The following is a 21,104-nucleotide window of genomic DNA, read 5'->3' as shown; positions in this document are numbered from 1 at the left end:
ATAAAAAGATAATACTAGTTCAAGCCTACTCGATATGACTATGATCAATTTAAAGTTAAAAACCAGATACTCTGGTTGTTATTTTGCTACATATTATCCCAATTTACTTGGCTGACTTACTTTAGTCAATTTATTTGTTAAATGATTATTCATTGTCACATTAATATGATCTTAATTATTGGTATTATATATATAATATATATGTTATTGGTATAATATATATTATTTATAATTGGTAATAGTTATTATTACCAATTACTTATTGGTATTTTATATATATAAATATATATACTTTATTATATGTATTTATTTAATTTCAATTCAAATTATTCAATATAATTCATTATATATATTTATTCAATTTCCAGTTGAAATTAGACAATAGTCATGGCATTTGGTTCCTAAAAATATGTTGCAGGCTTTATTCCACAAAGGTTCCCACACTACTCATGCACAGATTATGGAACTCTCTAAATCTGTTCTATTCATTCTGAAATCCTTGCTATGTAGGGTAAGATATATAGAATTACTTTTGTGCCCAGCACAGTCTGTGTTCAGCCTATTTATCACGTGGGGCTTTTTAACCTTCCTAATTCACACTAACCCAAAGGAAGGCCAAAGTTATACCAGGACTCTGGTTATACCAGACTGGTATATGACTGGTTATACCAGGACTCTGAAGCTAGAAGGAGAATGAACTTTTTAGTCTTAGACCCATAACTAGAGAGACAAAAATTATGTCAGGAACAACAGAGCCAGACGTGATCAGCAAACTCAGTTCACAGATGTTCAGAGAGCTTGTTCACTTCCACTGAACATTTTGAAGCCATTCATGTATAGTGAAAAGCAAACAACGTGCTTAGTGGCAGAAATGCACCAGGGCAGAACACCTTCCTGGCATCACCCTTAACATGAACTATGGCTCATGCCATGGTTCAGTTAATTAACACGAACGGGCCTCTGTTGACTGTTCTCCTTGGAGATGCTAAGGAGACAAAAAGGATTAAGATGATTGCATGTTCATTTCATAGACTAATAAGTTGATACATCAAACAAACATTTTGTGTTTATGTGAAGTGTGTCCGTTCATTCAACAAACATTTTTTTAAGTATCAACCTCATGTTAGGCTCTGTGGTAGATGCTTTGTAATATTCAACCATGAGCAAAGCACCATCCCTGTCCCCAAGGTTACCATTGTAGGTACTTCTGACCATTTTAACATACATTCTCTTATTTTGTGTTTACAGCAATCAAGAGAAATAAGTATGGAGGTGTTATGAGTTGAATTGTGTCCCCTCTATATTCATATGTTAAAATTCTAACACCCAGTACCTTAGAATGTGACTGTGTTTGGAGACGTGGCCTTCAAAGAGGTGGTTAAGTGAAGGAAAGCCCTTTAGGGTGGGCCCGGATCCAATATGACTTCTCCTCTTATAAAAAGAGAAGAATAGGTCACAGAGAAGGGAGATCATGTGAAGACACAGAGAAAATCTGCCATCTACGAGGCAAGGAGAGAAATCTCAGAAGAAACCCACCCTGCTGCTACCTTGAACTTGAACTTGCAGCCTGGAGAAATGTGAGGGGAAGAAAATTTCTGTTGTTTAAGCTACCCAGTCTGTGGTACTTTGTAAGACAGCCCAAGCGAACTGATACAGGAAGGAGGTATTATCCTTGTTTTACAGATGATAAAGTAAGGCTGAGAAAGAGTAGATAATTTACTCAAAATTTACACCTAACTAGTAAATGACAGAGGCAGGATTTTCTAATCCAGCTCTTCATATCCCCTGCGTGTGGCTCTGTTTATCTTTCTATTGTCTATTGCCCTGCACATCGAACAATCTAGCCATCTGACAGCCAAAACCAAGAAAAGTTGGGAGCAGCTGTTTCTCTTAGTGCACCACCACCTCTGGTCGTTTTCTCCTTTACTAATTTCAGATGTTCCCTTATCCTGGGTTTCAATCTTCCTGTTCTTCTGCCTACCCATCCCTTAAAATTAAAACCACATTATCTCAGCGGAGGATCCTTGCTGTTAGGAAGAAGGTCTTTTATTAAGTGCTAGTATGCTAAGTTATAAGTGATTGTTAGTGATGAGTGCTAAATATTTTTTAAGACTAACTTTAAAAGAATAACTTGTCTAGACTGAGAAATGAATTCTCCAGAGTAGCAGGCAAGTGGTAAATATAGTTAGGGGGAGAAAGGCCTTCTATTCATTTGAAGAATGTATTTTTCTTGCTAAGATTATGTGCCTTATGGAAGTTGAGCTAACGGTGATCAGGGGATTTCTTAGAATTTATGAGCATAGGGAAAATAATGGTATTTGATTAGATGAGAGGTAATAGAAATAACAAATTACAGGATAAGGTGCTAGTCACATCTTGGGTCAACAGTTTGTTTAGTCAAAAATGTACTGAAGCTTGCAATGTGCCTGGGGAGACACGGATGATTTAAAATGAGCCATGTGCTCATACTGAACACAGTTGGTGACTTTAATCTAGGTCAGTGGTTCTCAATCTGACTTTGCAGCAAAATCACCTGGGGAGTGTTTTAAGAACAGAAATAGCAGGTGACCAGCACCAGAAATTCTGAATCATTAAATCCAGGGGCCTGGATTTTAAAATGTTCCCCAGGAGATTCTGAGAACAGTAGGTTTGCAAACAACTGCACTGTGAAGGTATCCCACATTTATCAGTCGGGAAAGGTGCTCTTAAACAGCACTTCTATTTACTGTGGCTCCCATGGCTCTCTGGGATCGGTAGGATTCTCCAAAATCTTTCAGATGATAAAACCTGGGCATAAATAATAAACATGGACAAATTGCAGGAGAATAAGAAGAGAAGGTAGTGATAGGAAGCAGAAGATTTTCTCCGGGTAAAACCTAGAAGTATCACAGTGGACAAATATCAGACTGAAATCTAAGGAAAGAAATCACCGAAAAGTTATCTATATACAATGCAATTATTAAAAGTCAAGAGAAATTATACTACCCTCAACATATGTCCTTACTTGGTCATGATTTTTCAATTAAGGACAGAATTAATATAGTAAGAAAAACTCTAACTAATGCCAAAAATCAAATCCTTTTTAAGTCTTCTATTAAAAAGTGCCATTGGCATCTGGGTGGCTCAGTCGGTTAAGAGGCTACCTTCGGCTCAGGTCATGATCCCGGGGTCCTGGGATAGAGCCCCGCATCGGGCTCCCTGCTCAGCAGGGAGCCTGCTTCTCCCTCTCTCTCTGCCTGCCACAACCCTGCTTGTGTTCTCTCTCTCTCTCTGTCAAATAAATAAAATCTTAAAAAAAAAAAGTGCCATCAACAGAAGACCCGACTGTAACATAAGAAGCGGGGATCCCCGCACGTCTGATGTTCTTCACAATTAACTGTGGAACTTCATAAGAACATCTATTACCAGGCCCAGAGAGGTGGGGACCAAGAATCTATATTTTTAAAATGCTGTCTTGAACTTGAAATTGTAGCTTATGGTTCTTACATACAGTAGAGATTGTCTCAGTGGCTGTGCACACACACAAACACACGGATGTTGGAGTGTCAAACTCTTACCAGCTGGCCCCAGCATGGCACCCCCCAACCGGGAGAGAGGTAGGCTGTTCAAAAGCATAGATGGATCTGCAGAAAGTTGTCTTCCTCACATTCTGCCTTCAGCAGCCTTGATTAATGATCAAAACTCTTTAATTACACTTTTGTTTTGTTTTATTTAAGAGAAATTCCTGCCCCTTGTGGAATACTGCCTGGTCCAGTACGAAGTCCTACTGTGTATGGTGGTAGAGTTATTAGCTCCCATTTATGTCGAGTGTGAGATGTAGAAGAGGTCACAGACGTGGGCCAGCCGGATCTAAATTTTTTTCCTCTTACAGATGAAATCTGGAGATAGGAAAGAAATTTGCTCAAGGCACAGTTGGGAACAACCCCAGAACTCCTGCCTCAATCTGGTGCTATTTGCTCAACGCCAGGCCGCTGCTGCCCACAGATGAGGACATAGAGACTCAAGAGCACAAACTGCTATGCTATCTTAGGGCTGTAAATGGTGTATGTATGTGTGTGTGTATGTGCGTGCGCATGCATGTGTGTGTGTGCGTGTATGTACATGTGTGTATGTGTGTGATGTATGTGTAAATGTGTATGTGTATATGTCAGTGTGTATGTGTGTGCATGTGTGTGTATGTGCGTGCGTGTATGTGTGTTTGTGTGTGTGCACGCGTGCACACAGGGAGCCAGCGTGTGTAAGGGGAGGGAGGAAAAAGGTGCCTACAGCAAAACTCTTCTGACTACTCAACAAAAGTATTCCTGACTTTCTTTGAATCACTGCTAACCCATATTGGAATAGGATGTTTATTTCCAAAATTCTGTAAGACAGTTTTGCTAATCTTGGGTTCATACATTAAAATAGAACACATTTGTGTGTTTGTAACAATCACTTAAAATATCTGGAAACTTTGTAGAAAAGTTATTTAAGTGAAGAGAGAGCTTAATAGCCATTTCTTTATAATATTTGTTAAATAATAAGACTCATTATAAGGTCAAACATGGTTATAATTTCTAAAAAATGTAATAGGGAATATACTAGTTGGGGTCTCCCCCAATCTGGCCTCACAACCCTTTTCCTCATTACCCCTTCCATTTCATCCTTGGTTTCCACACAGCTAAGCATTGATTACTGATCTGCAAATGTCCTATGTGGCTTTTCACCTCAGTAGACCAACGGTGAGGCAACAGAGTTCTGGAAGAATCACTGTAGAGTCTAACCATGTGTTCAGCTGCTAGACAGTGAGTGCATTCTTTTTCTTTTTTTCTTTTATCCTAAGTTGTTTATTAGGTAAGGATTTTGCAAACATTACTTATATTAGCGGTAATGATGGAACCAGGGAGTGATGTGTCTTCTCCATGCCCCACAGTGAGAAGCACCAATAGTGTGGTGGACCTTGTGACCCTTTCCAGGGCCATGGCTCTTGCCACCTGCAGGTGTTAACCCTCGAGTCTCCCTGTGCTGGTGGACGGGTGTGGTGATCCACTGGGTGTCAGAATTTCTTCTGATAGCATTATGGAATCGATCAATGAGGTTAACCTCAATGAATTTGTACCTGGAATCTTGATCAACGCAGTAAGAATTCAGGACTCTCAGAGCCCTACAGTGGCACCCAGCTCGCTCCTCTGCAACAGACTGAAGGCTTGAGGAAAATTCTAGGTGGCAAACACCATGATGGGCAGGCTTGCCATAGGTCACACCCTTAGGAACTGGGCATTTGCGGCTACCACATGACACACGAGTCCGATATATGACATGACATCAGATTGCTTTTTCCTCCATGGCTCCTGGATGTACTTGTAAGCACCCATCTTTGCTTACCTTTGAGCTGATGGGTGCAGCCAGATGGAAAGGAATGCATTATTTTTCAAAATATTAATCATATCTATTCCTAGGGTGTGATACATTGTAGTTAGGTGGTAAGTGTCACTCCTCTATTTAAAGTCCTAACTGATTCTCTATTACCTTCAGAATAAAATTTAAACTCAAGCTTGTCATTTAAAACCTAGTTGCCTTCCTAATTATTGCCCCCAAATGCTTAGGCCCCTAGCCACATGGAACTGCTTAGAGATTCTCAGACAATTCACACTCTTTCCTGCCTTCTTGCCTTTGCAAACATTATACCCAGATGATGAAATAAAATTTTCTCTGTCCACTCTCCTGACTAAATCCTACTTTGAAAATTCTCCATGGACTCTTCCAGGATCTCCCCAGGTTGGGTTAGATTTCCTCTCCTTCTGCTACTCCCCAAACACACAAAAACTCATACAGATACACACAGACAGACGCCACCCCCCCCACACACACATGTGCCTCATAGCATCCTGTTTAAACTCCTATTATACATCCCACTCTATTATATTTATTTTAAAACATGTTCCAGCTCCTCTGATAAGGAGAATAAGGATCCATTCTGACCATGAGGGCCCACACATGGGTGCTTACTACATTTTTGTTGAATGAGTATATAAGATACAAACTCTGATTTTACTTTACAACTCTCTATGTGTAAGAAAGGGAGTTACCCAAGCAATATGCCATCTTGGGAAACTGCTATGTGGAATTTAGAAGGGTAGTTGAGGTACTCCGAAAGACCACGTAATACCTAGACCATGGCTTCATTATTCGTTTTTTAGTTGAAGCTTTCTGAGGGAACATCAACTGCATCCTCTGACTACACTCTAACAATGGGGGGGGGATAGCAGGCACCCCCTTTCTCAGTAAACCCCATCTGTTCGAGTGTCCAAAACTAAACAGCCTTTGCCGTGGGCCACAGTGATGAACAGAGGAGCTCTAATCTGAGTGAAGAAACTCATGAATTCATAGTTTCTGACTTCCCCCAACGAGCAAATAGAGACCCAAAATGTTGACTGACAACGGGAAGAGACGTTAGGTGTGATCTTTTGTTCCAAGTGTTAACCCATGTGTTATTTTAAGTGCAGACTTAAAAGGCTAGATCTAAGAACCCTCTGACACAATTAAAATGACTAAACTATGAAGCTTTTCCATATAGAGAAAGTGCCAAATAAACAGACAAAGAGGCACAGAGCAGATAAAAGTGATTTCTCAGAGGCCGCACCTTCCTGTCTTTCTGACTTACTAGCATATAAGTAATTGTCATCTTATAGGAAAAAAGAGAAGCTAAGTTTGTCCTAGAGAAGCAGTCTAACCTAGTGGCAAGGAATGAGGCTTTGGAGCCAGAATCCCCAGATTAGATTCCTGGCCTCATTAGCTATGTGTTCTTGAGCATGTTACTTCATCCCTCTGGGCTTCTGTGTCATTACACTATTTACACATGCTCTCATGTCACAGTACTAAGTGATTTAATGCATAAAAAACACTTAGAAAACTGTCTCAATGAAATGCAGTTGTTATTATTATGATCCTAATAATACAAATGTTATTAATGACCCATTTCACCTTTGTGTTTTTGCTTTTATATCTTCTATTACAATGAGACGCCTTGAGATATATTTGGCCATCCCTGTGCCATAGAAGAATTTCTGAACTGAACTAGTCGTACTTGTTCTAATGATGTTTATTTTTACCCCACATTAAATGATGAAAGCATTATGGAACTAAAAATCACCCTTTTGTGTAAATCACATTGATTCCAACTTTTGTTGTCCCTGAAGGGGAAAGATAGCATGTTTCTGCAAAATCTACTGGAATTCTTCTCCCCACTGTTGTGGACCATATCCCAATTGCCTTCTAATTCGTTTCCCACGTTATAGTCTTGCAATCAGAAAATCATGATAATATACTGCAAGAAAACTAAGTCAATACATGCTAATTTGCAAAGTGTCAAAGACAAACATTGTACTCTATTGAAAACAACAGGGGAGAGCATATAGTTATGCATCAGTGTAATAAATTCAACCTTTTGACTATGTTCAGCATCCAAGATACGTTTAAAGTCTTTAAAAAGAAAATAAGTTAAACATTTTCATAGGAATATGATAGCTATCCTGGAAGAATAAGTTCCCAAGTTTCCTTTCCAAGCAGTTTGTCAATGTCTTTGGGGGATTCTAGATAGAGAAAATGTGTCACTAATAGGCCAGATCAGAGGTAGGAAGCTTATTCTTAACATGGGCAAAGGAGACTTTAGGTGAGATCATTAGGCAAGATTAGTTGGCAAGCTTGGGGAAATGAGGTCATGGAGCTGAAGACCCCTTCACAACCTCTGCTTTGGTAATCCCCAGATACCATAACGAGCCTTCCACCTGTCGAAAACTTCCTCTTTAGGGGCACCTGGGTAGCTCAGTTGGTTAAGCGACTGCCTTCAGCTCAGGTCATGATCCTGGAGTCCCAGGATCAAGTCCCGCATCAGGCTCCCTGCTCGGTAGGGAGTCTGCTTCTCCCTCTGACCCTCCCCCCTCTCGTGCTCTCTCTCTCCCATTCTCTCTCTCAAATAAATAAATAAAATCTTTAAAAAAAAAACTTCCTCTTTAGTTCTTAATTTATATTGGTGTCATGGATGTCTTTGCAAATCTGATAGAAATTCTAAACACTTCTCCCAGAAAAATGTACACACACAGGCACACACTTCTGCATATTAATTTGTGGCTTTCGTGGATGTTCTCATGTAAAAAACTTCCTTCTTAATGGAGTGATTTTATACTATCTTCAGTAAACTTATCAATAAACATTTGAAATGTAGGTTTGGAGACTTCCTTTTTAAAAATGTATTATTTAAAATCCTGACTTGTAACTCTCCCAGTAGATATTGGATCATTCCCTTGTTTTGTTTTACTATGATCAGCAAGTTTCAAAAACCTCTGTACATGTTCCAAAATGCCTAACTTCTGGGAAATTTTATTTCTGTCTGCTAGGGAAGGGAGGCAGCCATTGATATATGCCTTCTTAGAAAGATTTTATTATAATTTTATGAGAAAATAAGCAAAGTGACTGTAATGTTATTCCCTTATTGGTTTATATGGAATAAATATTGCTAACCCACAGAATCTTCATCATAATTTGGACTCTAACCCCAAGATATATTGTTTTGGGAGAAATACATGTACAATTGTACATAGCTCCTGTAGCCACAGAGGAAAAATTTCAAAAATATGGAGAAAAAAAAGCTTTTTAAAGCTCACCCTCTGTGGACACATAAACACCACTGTCGATAAATCAATCAATGAATTTCTATGCCTGTATCTTATAAAGTTGAGACAGAGAAACTTGCTAGATATTTGATGTAAGAATTTGTTTTGAAGAAGTTTGGCAATTAATGTAAAGCTACTCTAAAGGCACATTTTACTCCTAGAGTAAAATCCTTAGAAATGTTTATAATAGTTTATAATAATAAATATTTACCACCTTACTTTTTCCTTTGAGACCAATCATCACAGACCAAGAGCAGCTAAGTTCATAATAATTTATTAAGGTTGCATATCATTTGTCATGTATAATAAATTATAAAAACCATAGCATCTTCATAAACTATTTAGTATATCATACTCACTTCCTAATGCTTACTGTAATAACTGTAAGGAATCTAATTAGATTATATTTTAGCATTAGTTAGAAGATTAAAAAAATCATAAATTTTTTTCACAGTACTTTGGATTTATGAAGGATCCCATTATTTTAGCTTTTGTGCAACCAGTTTGAAATGTATAAAAACCTTTTACAAACTAGAAGGGTTTTACTGAGCTGCTGAAGGTATTGCATAATTTTTAACTAACACTCTCGTGGTGCACTTTTTCAGGCACTGTAAAAAATGCAAATAAATAATTACTGATCTGTAAGAATCTATACCAAGAGACCACATTGAAGCTTGACAACATTTTGAAACATTCAAATAAAAAATTCAGTAAACATCGGGAGTATAGTATTCTCTCTCCCTGTTTCCCCCTCTCCCTCCTCCCTCTCCCTACCCAGTTCGGCTAAGGAAACAAAGTTCAGGTTGAATTTAAGTCCTAGGGCCTGAGAAAGACTCTGGCCGCAATTCTTCCCCAGCTCTCTGTTATCTTCGGTCTCCGACGGCATTACATCCATTCAGACTCTTCTCTGACACTGCAGCAGTCCTTTCCCCTCAGGGGGAGTTTGCAAATCCTTGCTGAAAGCATTTTGTTCTCCTCTGTAACAGCACAGGCGTGAAATTGGTTGGAGTCTTTGTAACCAGTTTGTTCTGTTCCTTTCCAGCCTCCTCCGTTCTGATGGAAGAGAAGCTTATGAGGCAGCCGCAAACTGCTGCATGTGTTGGTCTCACAAACTCCCTTGGTCTTTAAATGTCTATTCTTGGATAATGTCCTTATCCATCCTCTTGTCCTCAGTGAACTTTGATGGAGTATTTCCGCAGTTTCAGAAATTGGAAAAGCTTGTCTTTCGTCCTCTTCTTCAGGGCCATCAGGGCTCGTGTTTTCTCCTCCAAATCTTGATCGATGGCAGAAATGATCTTAGCTCGCTCCTCTGCTTTCTTGTCCCCAGAGTTTTTGAAAAGTCTCTGTAGAGATTCTTGGTCTATGTTTTCAAAGATGTTGGCCACGGCTTTCTTACGCGAAGCTGTGTCGAAGTGATAGCCGTGGATGGACGGGCTAACGCGCAGAGAGGTGGACATGATGATGGCTTGGTGGGTTGGCTTTGATTTCATCGATGTGGGGATCTTCGGGAATTCTGCTCCTGGGCTCTCCAGAGAGTCTGTAGCAAAATCATTCCGGGACTGCTATTTAAAGTGTGAACAAAAGCTCCAGGCTCAAATTACACTGGTGACATCAGAGTGATCTCAAGGAAGAATAATCACAGACAGGTTTAACAGTTGAGTTGCCAATATCCTGTTCTTGTGCAAAATGTTAAGAGCTGCGCTCAGTGATGGAGCCCGGATGTGGGGATTTCTTTTTACCACATCTTTGGCAATAGGGTTATACAGGCTTGGGCCCGTCTTTTAAAAATAGCTGAAACCAGGCAAGGGCAAAGGTAAGACACAAACAAAGTGGCTTAGACTCTCAAAATCTTTCCAAACAACCCCCGAAACAAAGGCTTCTGCTAACAACAGGGAAGTTTTAATTCCCGGAGAAGTCATTGAAGTGTATTCCAAACATTTGGCAGCCCACACCCGGGTCCTTTGGACATCCCCATCCAGGGCCACTGCACAGCTGCTGAAAGAAAGCCAAAGAATCAAGGACGTCAATGTGGACTTTACCAACAAAACTCTGACAGGACACAGCCTGAAGCTGTGAACACCCAGAGACGGTGTCCAAGAGCCAATCTGTAATCACTGAATAAAATTGTAACTTATTATTTATTTATTCAAAGACTTTTTTTAATTTTAATTTTTTAAAGATTTTATTTTTAAGTCATCTCTACACCCAATGTGGGGCTTGAACTCACAACCCCGAGATCAAGAGTCGCACGTTCCACCGACTGAACCAGCCAGGTGCCACCCAAATTGTAATTTAATAAAAACAATAATAGCAGTAGACAACATCTCCTTAGGCTTGTGTATATACCAACAATACCAATTAAAAAAAAGGGGGGGAGTGAAAGTCAATCAGGCGCTTTTTGGACATAGTACTCAAAAGAGTGAGTTGACATTTTCTTTTAATTTTTAATATTTATTTTGGCACCACCCAGACATAGTCAGAGCAGTACCTTCTTTGGAAGAATTTAACTTTGTTCTTCTCACCTTCCATAGCATTCAGCCAGCAGTGCCCCGTTGGTGTGGAGCACTTACATTCAACCAAATGATAGATGTGCACTTCAGAGGGCCCCGGAGACTTCTCTTAGAGAAGCAGGGCTGGTCTTCAAAATTTCCTCTAATCAGTCAAATCAGGTCTAGAACGTGCAAAAGGGGAGAGAGTGAAGATACCTCGCTAGAAAATTAAGTTAGGGACTCTTCTTATGTATTCATTCATTCATTCATTCACTCACTCATTAATTCAATCAATATTTATTAAAGGTCTACTATTAGCTAGAACATTTTTAGGCACTGGAAATACAAGAGTAAATGAAACTAAACCAAACAAACCAAACCAGACAAAAAAAAAATCCCTACATTACCTTAATGGAGTTTACATTCTACCGGGAGATAGATAATAAAAAATGTACATTTATAATCCGGATGACGTCAGAAAGTAATACCTATTATGGATAAAAATAAAGCCAAGTTGTACAGGAGAGGACGGGGAGGGTTGAAATTTGCCTGGGATATTCAGGGGTGGCTTCTGTAAATGTGACACTGTACAAAGACTTGGAGGAGGTGCAGGAGTTAGCTGCGGAGGTATCTAGAGGAAAGGTGTTGTAGGCAAAGGGGACAGCAAGTTCAGAGGCTGGAAGATAAGAATGTGTGTGGAGCATAAGGAGAACAGCCAGGTGATCAGTGTGGCTGGAGCAGAGTGGCCAGAGAAGAGGGGAAGGAGGTGAGGTCAGTAGGAGACGGCAGTGGGAATAGGACGGGGACAGACTGAATACAACTCTGAGGCTTTTTCATGGATTGAGCTTTTACTCTGTAGGACATGGGTGGCCTTGGAGAATTTGGAGCAGAAAAATGACAGGATTGTACTTACAATTCAAACTATTTCTTAGTAGGGAATACATTTTAAGGAGACAAGCAGTTGCGTGAGGAGAAAAAAGACTAGTTATATGGCTGTCAAAATAATCCAGGGAACAGATGATGAAGGTCCCCACTAGGCAGATCATCAATGCAGGTGGTGAGAGCTGATCAGATTGTGGGCCTATTGTGAAGGCCAAGTCAAAAGGATCGCTGAAGGCTCTGATGTGAGGAATGGAAGACCGACAGGAGCCCAGCATGATCTCTTCCTGAAGGATGTTTCTTTGAAAGGCATTTCTAGGTGAGCTGATGTTCAACTCCCCAGCTGTGGCCGTGGCTGCTGGCTCCAGCTTCTCCATGGAAGGACCCTGTGATCTGCTGCCAATGACTATGGGCTTACTGGCACACATTTGTGGCTATTAAAAATATACGCATTTTCCTCACTGTTAAAAACTGTTATTATTAAGTCAGCAAGGATTTTTACTGAATTTTTATTAAGTGCCAAACACAGAGCCCCAACATTACACAATCCACCTTCATGTTGTCATTATCATTACTCAAGGCTTCACCAACCTTCTCATCCTATGCTCTTTCTTGAGGTGATTCTTATAGGCTCATGCTTTCTATCCCCTACTCACTGATTAATCCCAAATTTTTATTCCTCATTTACTTAACTAACCGATCAATACAAATATATGTAAATATGGTACAGATACATATGATATATGTAAATAGGGTACAAATGTTCAATTAATCTTTGATTTAATAATCTTTGATTATTTGATTAATCTCAAATAATCTTTGATTTCTCCCTCTCTTTTTTCTCCTACCTAGATCTTTCTCTGTCTCCCTCACCCTCTCTCTCTCTCTACACATATATATATTTTATACATATATGTGTATATATACATATATGTATGTATGTATGTATATATATATAAATTTTATCTACAAAATATTTCTCAAATCAATCCACTTTCTCTCCATTTGAACTGTTACTGTTTAGACAAGCTTCCATGTGGTGGATGCCCCAATGCACAACCTTTAACTCCCTTTAGGATTTCCCCAGAGACTCAGCTGTCAGCCACCTTCGCGGACTGCCACCACTGAAGAAGGTCACTCTCCTCTTGGTGCAACTGCATCTAGTGACTGATCAGCATGAGGGTGTAAAGGCCCACTGTCCTTGCCCCAACTCTAAGGGGTCATGCACACTTTGGAGAATCCTTTAGGGTCAGCTGAGACCTCCCCTTGGCCAAACCTGTTTTTTTTTTTTTTTTCCCCATCTGAAGGCATTGATCTCAAGAACACTCCATAATAAGTCACCTGCCTGCTGATCTCCCTCTTGGGGTATGCTTCCTTGGAAGCCCAGTCTATGACACCCTGTCTTCTCTCACCTGGACCAAAGCCAGACCTCCCTCCTAGCATTGCTGCTTCCCCTCTTGCCCTTCATTTGCTACAAAGCACCCAGAGCAACAGTTTCTAATAAGCAATCTGGTCAGACCACTCTTGCTGTTACTGAAGCCCCAAATCAACATAGCCTTTTTGAGCACGACCTGCTCTGGTTCCTGACGACTTCTGCAGCATCATGATCTGTCACTCTCCCCTATGCTTTTATGCCTTCCAGTTCCTTGAATGCACCATACTCATTCCTGCCATGGGGCTTTGCACACATTTTTCTTTCCAGAATGTTCTTTTCTACATTTTACTTCAGCTAGGTAATTCCTATTCGTTCATAAAATCTCAACTAAAAGCTACTTGCTCAGAGTGGTCTTCTCTGTTCTCTGGTTCTTTTAGACTCAGATCAGTTCTCTTTGCCAACATAACCTTCACTATTCCTTAGTAGCACTTACTACAGTTTGTAAGCATATGTTTATTTTTCCAAGTATTCATTTAAAGTCTAGCTCCACCAAGAGCAGCGATCAGATTAATCTCCCTCATTGCTGTGTCTAAATTAGCTCCTGGATCACTTAATTGTTTTTTCATAGTAATATTAAATAACATGTGTGTAATCCTGTTTAATTCCATAACAATGCTTCATAATAGGAACTATTGCAATCCTCATGTTAGAAATAAGAGAACTGAAGCATTGACAACTTACTACCAGTTGTAGGTGAATAACGGCCCCTTAAAATGTTTATGTTCTAATCCCTGGACCTAAGAATATAGGCAAAAAGAAACCTTGTATTGCAAAAAGGACTTCTATGGTGAAAAGAATTTTGCAGGTGTAAATAAGTTAAAGATCTTTAAATGTAGAGATTATTTTGGTTGAGATCTTGAGATGTAAATCTCAAAGATCTTGAGATGTAGAGATTATCCACATTGGCTCATGTAATCATAAGAGTCTTTATAAGAAAGAGAAAGATGCTGTGCTGCTAGTTTAGAAGAAGTTGGAGGAAGGGGCCATGAGCCAAGGAAGGTAGACAGCCTCTAGAAGCTGGAACAGGCAAAGAAACAGATTGTTCTCTGCATCCTTCAGAAGGAATATATCATTGCATGCCCATTTTAGACTTTTGACCTCTTGAACTTTAAGATAAAAAATTTGTGTTGTTTAAAGCTCCTAAATCTTGGCAATTTGTTACAGTGGCAATAGGAAACTAATTTATTTTGCAAATCCTTCAGCTATGATGAGACAACTTGAACCCAGGGCTATTTGACACACATTTTTCCTCTTTCCAGAGGAAAGCCCATGATTTTAAACTCTCAACTCTATTACTCTCAAATCAACCACAAGCTCTGGCATCAAAAACCCTGAATGGTTCTACGTGACATTGAGCAGTTCTTCTTGAGTGTTGCCTAAAAGCATTCAGATGCATTTGAGAGATTAAGGTGTTTCAAAATTGCTTAGAGGACAAGACCATCCACAGGGAAACAATGTCAGTTTCTGTTTCCCAGAAATGTGACACAAGCCTTAAGGTTGTTATTTGCTGATGCTCTTTGCCCAAGGTAAATCCATATGTGGCTGGAAAGCCTTTTACTGCTGTCACCCTGCTCATTCCCTTCTTTGTATAAATATTTCCAGTGAATGATGTGGACAACAGGATCTAAAAAAATTACTGACAAGGATTCCCAAATTGCATGTGGACAGGACCATATCATATAAACTTCTTACAGAATGTTTGTTTTCTGTAACAAAGACAGAAGATAATGAAAGCTATTTGAAAGAAGCAGTGTCTGAGCTCCTGTAGTTTCTTCTGGGTACCAGTTTTGCCATGTGCTTTCATCATGCAAGGAGACTGAGTTTCTGTTGACAGTAACACATGTGCTTGGTTAGTTTTGTGTCTGATGAAGAGATTTGCGAAAACAAGGGGAAAGAAGGAAACAAACACTAAGTGACTTGTATACCTCGTTATTCTCCATTAATATCTACATGACTCTTCATAACAATACTGAGGGCAGATATTATTGACTTCTATTTTGACCACAAAGAAGGAACTGGGCTGAACAACCTGCTCAAGGTAAGTGGCGAAAACTGCATTCATTTCCAATTTTTTTTTTTGTTTTTTTTAATCTCTAAAATCTCTTCCTGGAAGGTTTTCCTAACCTTTTGCTGTGTTACTTAATTCTTCTGTTCGCATGACCAGGACCCTAGGTTCACCTTTTTAGATAAAAAATTGTGACTTACTATTAAATTTATTAAAGCACTAAAGATAAACAGGTAGAGTGACTGGAACATAGAATGTATCCAATGAATATACACTGAATTATTACATGAGTAGGTGAAAGGAAGCAAGCACCAGCATTGTGCTTCGATGCTGTCTTTATGTGCCAACTCACCTCCGTGGCAATCTTCTAAATATGAAGTGTAGAGAAGCCAGAAACTGGAACTTTGTACCTTACACTCTAATTAAATTATCCCTGGACATTTTTGTTTTAAAAACAAAAACTTCACACTGTATTGCAATTTACAAAGTGATTTCGCATATATTATCTCATATTGAGTAAGGGACAGGCGAGGGTAGGTAGGGAGAGACAGGTAGGGGGCTACTTAACCAGGCTCCCAGGTGTGCAGAAATGTTATAGACAAGATATCAACCAGAGAGAAGAAAACAAAAAATCCACCTTGTTTGTGTTTTGATATTTTCATTATATTTATAAGTCCACCTTGTTTGTCTTAAATGTTATAGACAAGATATTTACCAAGTTCCTTGGTCAGTTTTCTATAGAAACCATAAAAGCCCTCAGTGGCAACCCATTCAGGACCCCTCTCACTCTAGAGAGCTTTTTTTCTTTCCTCTCTTCTCACCTTCACTTAATAAACTTCCATGTCACGTTACCCTTTTGTCAGCAAGATTCATTCTTCAACTCTGTGAGACAAGAACCCTGCAATCCTGCAACAACATGGCTTTTGTAACATCCCTGGTATCATTGTTCCTGTTTTACAGTTGAGATAACTGAGTAACACAGAAGTTAAGTTTTCCCCAATCTTGGAGCTCATTAAATGACAGAGCTGGCCCTAGAACCCTCATTTTCTTACCTGAAATCCTGTTGTATAACTTTCTGATTATGTTCATTATTTACTTACTCCTATAGTTTGAAAGTTCTACTAAACTCTCTTTTTTCTTTGCATGTATTTATTCAGTGATTTATGGATTTATTCACACATAAAATGTTGAATGCTTACTATGTGCTATATGCTTGAGGAATACATTGGGGCAATTGGACATGGTTCTTGTGTTTGTGGAACACGAGGTCTAGAGAAGAAAAGAGACTTCAGATAAATAAATAAACATACAAACATTATGAAGAAAATTTTCAGAAGTTTTAGAAAATGAAAATCAGGTGAAATAAAGGACGAAACAAGGTGAGGCTTCATTTTGACTGTTCAGTTATGAAAAGCCTTTCTTAAGAAGACACATTTAAGCTGAGACTCAAAGTAAATACTGAAATTAACACAGAGAGGAACAGGGCCAGGAGCTTTGGATGCAGAAAGAAATCCTGTGTAAAGGCACTGAGGTGAGAACGAGTTTGAAGGGCAGGAAAACAGACACAAAAACAATGCAGGCAGGAAACAGAAACCAACAAGAAGAGGAGAGACAAACTAAATTGGTAGGCAAAGGGCCAAATGATATACAGGAGAGTGTTGAAGGCCATGCTAAAGATTGAAAATCTTATACTAAGTGCAATGGGCAGTCTTGCAAAGATTTTAAGTGTGGAAGGGGCTTCTTAATTTATTTATTTGTAATAACTTTGGCTGTTGGGCCATCAAAGACAACTAAAGAGAACAATTATGGTTTCAGATAATAAGTAGGTTATTCTCAGTGCATTTGGGAAATGAATTTTAAAGAACTCGGCAGTGAATTGGATAGAGGATAGGGTAAGTGTCAAGAGTTGCTCCAAGTAGTCCTGGGCTCCGTGGTGGGAAGGCCGAGATGGCAAAGGCAAAAGTGGGCTTGGATTCAGGACAAAGATCCGAAGTTCAGTTATGCACACAATCTGCATGCATGAGAAACCGCCAAGAAGATAGTCTGAATACATGAATCTAGAGCTCTGAGGAGGACTCTGAAGTGTAATTTTCATTCTTTATCCATTCTCAGCAATAATTGTCAAGAAATCAACATTGACTGCAGCTTTTTTTTTTTTTACGCCATTAATGCACAGATCTAGAACCCAGCAATGCCCAGCACAAGGTAGGCTTTAGCCTTTCAATAAATAGTTTTCGAATTATATTACATAAGAAAAATACTGAAGCCTACAGAGGGCTAAGCAGATACAAAGGTGAAACAGCTGGTCAGTGGCTGTGTTGTTTCTTGTGATCTGATGTTGAAATATTCTACATTTTTCTGTACTTAAAACGGCAGTCATTCTCTTCAGTAATTGTTTTAAAGGTCTTTATTATAGCCCATATTTTTATATAAGGCCTATTCTAGATTTCCATTTCTTTGATGGTTGTGGTTAATCCCTTTTTAAAATTAACCAGCAAACATTTTTCTTTCAGTATCTTTTATTACATGTACCTTCAATCTTCAATTATTGCAGATGAGAAGGAAAGGCAGTTTTATTTAGAAACTTTAATTCTGACATTTAGTTTTGATCATTGAGAGGAGCTAATTATAAATTCTGGAGCAATACAAATTTCAAGATAAAAAAAAAAAACAACCCTGAGGAAATGCATTTTCAAAATGTTTCAGTCAAAATATGGGGGGAAATCCACAACTTTATTGAAAAAAATTCCAGCCAAGACCATTTTTAAGAAGTGCTCTTCTTTTCCATGTGAAATGAAACAGCTGTCTTTACTTAACCATCAGTCAATATTTGTAGGGTTTCCTAAAAAAAGAACAAGATAAGCTTTTCTTTTTAAACATTTCAATTAGCTGTTCAGATTCAGATATTGAGTTCCTAGTATTTGTAGCTTCTTCAAAAAGAAAACACTTGTGAACATAAATTAACATGTTTTTCTCAGGAAGTGAGCATGGGATATTTTTATATATTTATAGTAGCATGTGTGTTTCTATAATCTATGACTAAAGCCAAAATAAGTCTCCGTGAATCACCTCCTCCCACTCCTAGCTCCCACCCCCTCAGTGCGTCCTTCTGACTGAGAGTGGTGACATTGGCCAAGTTTCATTTTCTCTCAGACTAGAACTATTAGCAGAAAGGGTTGCTGCTTACATGGGCTTCCCAGATTTTGTAAGTCATGTTGCGAAGTATGCGCATGGCTGATCCTAAACCTCCCCTTCTGTTTTCTTTCCCTGATCAGGATACCATCACATCTGGCTCCTCTCCCTGCAGACCAGCTTCATTCTATATGACTTTCCAAGAACTCGATGCAGCCCAAATTTGTAAGGGGCATAGAGAGAAATCTGGTCAGTGAAGGGTCTCAAAGTCACTGAGGGACAATTGGGGCCTTGGAATTCTTCCTAATGTGAAAAAAATCCTTAGCAGAGACAACACATCTCAGTTTAAATACCCAAGGGTTATTATGTGGAAGAAAAATTTGGCTTGTCTGAAAAATGCCTAAGGGTAGCAATAAAGGCCAGTACAAAGAGTAAGCTCCAGGAAGACCGATTTTGATACAGGACAATAAAGACATTTATTCAAAGAGAGTAGACAAAGAGAACACTCAAGTTCAGTCAAGGCCACCACTTAGTAGGTGTGATGTAGAGACATGTAAGCAGTAGAAATAGATCAGCCCTTGTTCTTATTTATTTTATTTTTATAGTCACGACGTTACACACACATATAAACCTATGTGACATTTTTGTTTCAGTTATTATACATGAGAACATGTATATATATCACATATATAAATAATGTACATATATAACTGAAATTTCAAAGATAATTAAACTTACTCGCTCTATGCACTATGTTGTTCATTCTACCGTATCCCATCCTCTCGTCTTTTAAAAATGGCCTGGTCACAACCCATTGAACTGATTTCACAGCTCACTAATGAGTCACAGCTTGCAGTTTGAAGCCCACTGAACTGGACAATTAAGTGACTCTTCCAGTGCTGAGCAGAAGGGATAGTCATCCTTTTCGTCAATAAACGTTTACATAAACTAGTTGTTGCTGTGTTGCTGCAGCTGTTGTTTTTGACAATTGTCAAAATATAAGAAAGACGTTCAACATGGTCGCCCTGGAATGATAGATCATTCAATACTACTGCCATCATTATAATCATTTGGGGGATTTTTCTTAAGTGTCTCTAGAACTAGATTGTAGAAGCACATAAAAATATCTCAGTAATTTAAACCATACAGGCATTCATTCATTCATTCATTCATTCCTTTGTTCATGTATTCAATATAAAAAATGTTTTATTTTGAAAGCCTCCCACTTCTCTATGCCCTAAAGAAACAAATACTATATACGTAGATGGGTCCTGTTTGCCACTCCTCCAAACACCCCAAAGTGTTTCCTCTAACATTTCTACAGAGCCAATGACATGGGAGCTGGAGGAGCAAGTAGTTAGAAGGGAGCGGAATGGAGGGCAGGGATGTGGGGGGTGAGACTGTGACTAGCCTTGGGTGAAAGTTGACAAAGTAGATCTGAACAGACTCCCAGCACACCCAACAGGCACCTGGTTTCAAATACAGAGTGTAAAACACTGACCCGCAGCTAATTTACTATTTATTGACACATGAATATGATAATCCCTAAAGTATTGGGAACATTGCACAACTTCTATAAAATCTAAGCTTGCCTCCTATCGATAAGCCAGCTTGTCTACTCAAGGGAGTTAAGTAGACTCAAGCTACTGTCTAAGTTTTTCAACAGCCGAAAAAGGAGAGGAAAGCAGCATTTAGGGTCTTCGTGTGCTTCAGGATCATTCAGAGAATGGCACTCAATAAGAATTTATTGTGGATTTTATGTTTCAGATATGGAGAAGATGGATCCTAGACCCTGGACTTTGGCTGTTTTTGTTTTGAACACTGACAAATTTGTCTGGTCTACGGTCACTGAGCAACACTGACATACCCTTTAGAGTGTGTTAATTTGCCTGTGTACAGTTTTTACAAACTCTGACATCCACTTACTCTGTTTTGTCTTTTTCTTTTCAAAGTGTAGTATTCTACACAGCCTCTCACATCTTGTTAAATGTTATTTCTAGTTAATTGTGTTCTAAGTTCTACTGTGTATCAGGTAATTCTTCTAGGAATAAAAATGAATTACATTGAAATGCTTGCAGAGCCATGCCATTTGTCCAGCCACATGGATTTTTTACCAGAATGGCACCACCACACCTATTTAACAGATTAGACTCAGGAAGGTGAGGTGATTTTCCAAGGGTCCTGAACTGTGTTTGGGTGGCGCAGCAAGGGTTAAAACAAACCAATGGCCGATCCTCTGCAAATTTGGGTTTGTTTTGAGTGTCTCAGACTCCTCCTTTTGCTTTTTTCCAGGTAAGTTGAAAGCCTTCCCTCCGCATTCAAACTACTCTCCAACATGATGGAGAATCAGTACTTTACACTTTAAAAGGCAAAGAAGAATAACTTCCTGTGGTACCTTTTAGAGAGGATGTTAGGAGTTAAGCCATAGTCTCCGCACACAAGGTAGACCTTCAGCTTCCTGTAGTCAATGAAAGCACACAGCTGGCTCTCCATCCTGGTCACAGTTTCTACCCAGT

At 39.1% G+C, this 21,104-nt stretch overlaps 1 protein-coding gene and 1 pseudogene across 1 annotated transcript; both read right to left on the bottom strand.

The window, feature by feature from the left end:
• Positions 1-4,857: 4,857 nt before the first annotated feature.
• Positions 4,858-5,351, bottom strand: LOC110573138 (annotated as a pseudogene).
• A 3,561-nt stretch (positions 5,352-8,912) lies between these two features.
• On the bottom strand, positions 8,913-10,292 carry TCIM (transcriptional and immune response regulator). The gene has a single exon (XM_021681529.1). The coding sequence runs from the start codon at positions 10,136-10,138 to the stop codon at positions 9,818-9,820; it is 321 nt and encodes a 106-aa protein (XP_021537204.1). The 5' UTR covers positions 10,139-10,292; the 3' UTR covers positions 8,913-9,817.
• Between the last annotated feature and the right edge of the window lie 10,812 nt (positions 10,293-21,104).

The sequence above is a fragment of the Neomonachus schauinslandi genome, chromosome 2, assembly GCF_002201575.2.
Source record: "Neomonachus schauinslandi chromosome 2, ASM220157v2, whole genome shotgun sequence".
NCBI lineage: Eukaryota > Metazoa > Chordata > Mammalia > Carnivora > Phocidae > Neomonachus > Neomonachus schauinslandi.
Note: the sequence above shows the minus strand (reverse complement) of the source record. Positions and strands in the feature narration are given on the sequence as shown.